This window comes from Lottia gigantea, assembly GCF_000327385.1.
Source record: "Lottia gigantea unplaced genomic scaffold LOTGIsca_1208, whole genome shotgun sequence".
Classification (NCBI taxonomy): Eukaryota; Metazoa; Mollusca; class Gastropoda; family Lottiidae; genus Lottia; species Lottia gigantea.
The window spans coordinates 1-3,138 of NW_008707242.1; the positions used below are offsets into that span (position 1 = coordinate 1).

Genomic DNA, 3,138 nt, shown 5'->3' on the forward strand with positions numbered 1-3,138 from the left:
TCGGATTATTGTTTGATTCGATTCTATTGTCATTCGGACCTTCCAAAGTTTTTTTCGGAATATTAGCGTACTCGTTACTTGAATCTGGAACTTGTTCTTGTTGTTCTGGAACATGTTCTTGTTGTCTTACAATATGTCCGTACTGACTCGAGTCATTCAGATTATCATCAAGGCTACTGTACACCGCCATATTGGTGGAACCATGGTTTAGATTCTCTGAGTCTCTGTTCTTCTGACAATTCCTTTTTCTTAACGAGATACTGGAAAACAATTTAAAACTTCATTGTTTAATACTATTTAGATTCTACAGGATACACAGCATTTATAATATAATATAATATCGGGGAGACAACTCTATTATTGTACAGTTAGAATTGTTAGCAACTGTGGATATTCTTTGATTTAAACCAAGTTCTTCTTTAATCGGTAAAATTTTCTAAACAATAATAATTTATACTCACCAAGTGATAATAATGACAAGAATGATAACTAATATTCCAATTATACAACCTAGAATTATTGGTACTGGAATGGAGTTTTACGTCTTAATGAGTATGAAATGAAATACAAGAATACATGATATTTATATTAGAAATATTAAACTATTTTATCTTTATGTTATTGATATATTCATTAGGAAAATATATTGACCTCTTTCTGAAATTCACTCACAGTGAAACCCATCTTCATAGTGGTCAGGCTACTACGAACTACATCTTATAACTTGTCATAGCAAGCTATCTTGTATCACGACATGCAACGAGTTGGTTGATTATGCAAACTTCCGTGATATAAGGAACCCTGAACAAAACTTACACAGTAATTTATCTCCATCATCATCTGTTTTCTCATCTGTTTCTATGTTAGAAATACTGTCTACTGTCCGAGATACGTCAGAAGTTTTAAGAGGCGATGTTGTGCTAGTTGATGTTGTACTAGTTGATGTTATACTAGTTGATGCTGTGCTAGTAGATGTTGTGGTAGGTGATGTTGAACTGGTTGGAATGAATGTTATTGTTTCAGTTTTCGTATTCAGTTTCTCACATGTAACATCGACTAGATATTCTGAAAGAAACCATAAAACATTCCGAATACTTGTATAAAAACAGGTTTATTAAAAAAAGTTCCACAATATCATGAATGTCGAATGTGAAGGAGTAATCGTCAATACCAATAACCGCAGCTTAAAAACAAGATATTTAGTTTTTGTCTTATATATTTGACTTATTTATTCCTCCAAATTCAACTTCTTTCATTTCGTTATGTGATAATGGTGCGTTAAACATGTCCTTATTAAAACCGAACGCGAGAATTTTTGACTAGAAGATGATACCTGTTGCTTTTGAGGTGGTGGTGAAAGCCAAACATACTTTTCCAGAACCAATCAGTTTATTTTCCAGCCGAACATATAGGATACCAGTCAGTTCCATTTCAAATGTAGAATTCTCGTGCTTGCTTTTTACCTTAGTAGTATTACCATCCAACCAATAAAATAAACTATAGTTACAACTATTAGGATAATAGGTTTGAGTAATGTAGATATTCATTGTAGCAGCGGGATTAGATTTAATTCGTTTTAAAGTGATTTGGCATTCACATGGTTCCGAATCACTTTTATAACCAGGTAGAACTATTCGTCTTCCAGGTTCTCTGATATTTCTACCACAAAATGAACCTTAAAGTTAAAAAATCCAAACTACAATGGTATGTACTGTATGAAATAAAACAGCATTTACTTGATTAGAATGAATGAATCATTCACAAATAGTATAAGGTGAAATTAAAAAAAATAAGAACACTATTATATATGTCAGCTTTTTAATGTACATATACAGTTAAGTAACCTAATTTCGTGGAAACCTATTATTCGTGGATTTCCGGAAATGTTTAATAGTTTACATGAGCGACCTTGCGCGACCCCCGCATTAGTTTGTTTTAATAAACATGGGTTTTCTGTACAATATCAGCTAGTAGAATGAATCCAGTAGTTTCAAGCAAGGTAAAATGTATTAATGTATACTTTGACAAATACAAAATGGCGGATTTCAGTTATTACCAAACGTCACCATTTGAATTTTGAAAGCTATATTATTCCAAAGAAGTCTACAAATCACAATTTTCTAAGCGTTATTTTCTTGCAAGAACCATACATAGTTTCGTATGCATACATATTGAGAGAAACGAAATAAGTTGTAGAGCTTGAAGACCAAACATTGCACCTCATAAGATGTAAATGGGATAAACGGATTCAAGGCCACTCAACAATAATAGATAACATGGAAAATGAACAATAACTATTATATGAACAACTAAAAGATTAAATTCACTTGAAGTAACTAATTATTGATAAGAGTTCCATATTTTTGCTGAACAGATGCCAATCAAGGTCGCAGGTTTTTCAGAAGAGTGAGCACGAGACAGAAATTATCAGAGTGAAGCCTATAATCTATATGTATTTAGATTCAAGCTTATAAATATTGTATATTTATAATAAAAGATAACTTACTAGATTTAACATAGTGAAGATTGGTCAACAGAATCAGGTATAATGTTAAACAATATAACATTACCTGATGGTACTTCTCTTACTACTATACAGTAACTACTTTCTACTTCGTCTTTCCCTGGATGAGGTTTTCGATTAACAGAATTATTTTGCTTGTACAGGATTGAATATACTTGGCCACAATGAAAGTATAGGAAAGATCTTTATTTCTCATTCACAATATTAATAGTTCAAAATTTCATAATTTCAATCATGTGAGGAACTTCCTCTTACATAGAAAATGAATAATACATTGAGAACTATGTTATTAGTGAAAAGCCTTTAAATATTGCAAATGATGCAACACAACAATTTACTCTATACACGACTAGTCAACAAGTGTGTTAGGTTCCTATTGATAAGGCATAAAGAAATAAGGAAGGTATCACAAATTACGTGAATATACTATTTCGAACAAGTATATACCGAAAATTACGTATTATAAAGCTCAAAAATGGCTGAAATTGCTGTCCTTTTTTAAGCACGAAGACACAGGTGTGTTATTACTCATAATAGCATTTGATACGAGGGTTGTTCGAAACGATCTCAACCAAAAAAAAAAACATGGTTTCCTGTTTGTACGGCATAGGGAA

General features: G+C 31.9%; 1 protein-coding gene across 1 annotated transcript; it reads right to left on the reverse strand.

Moving 5' to 3' along the window:
- Positions 1-78: 78 nt before the first annotated feature.
- On the reverse strand, positions 79-1,547 carry LOTGIDRAFT_176405 (hypothetical protein; the record flags this gene model as incomplete). Its single annotated transcript, XM_009048382.1, has 4 exons — positions 79-260; positions 462-510; positions 817-1,065; positions 1,334-1,547. Coding segments are annotated over 4 exons (694 nt in total), but the record flags the coding sequence as incomplete, so codon positions are not given.
- Between the last annotated feature and the right edge of the window lie 1,591 nt (positions 1,548-3,138).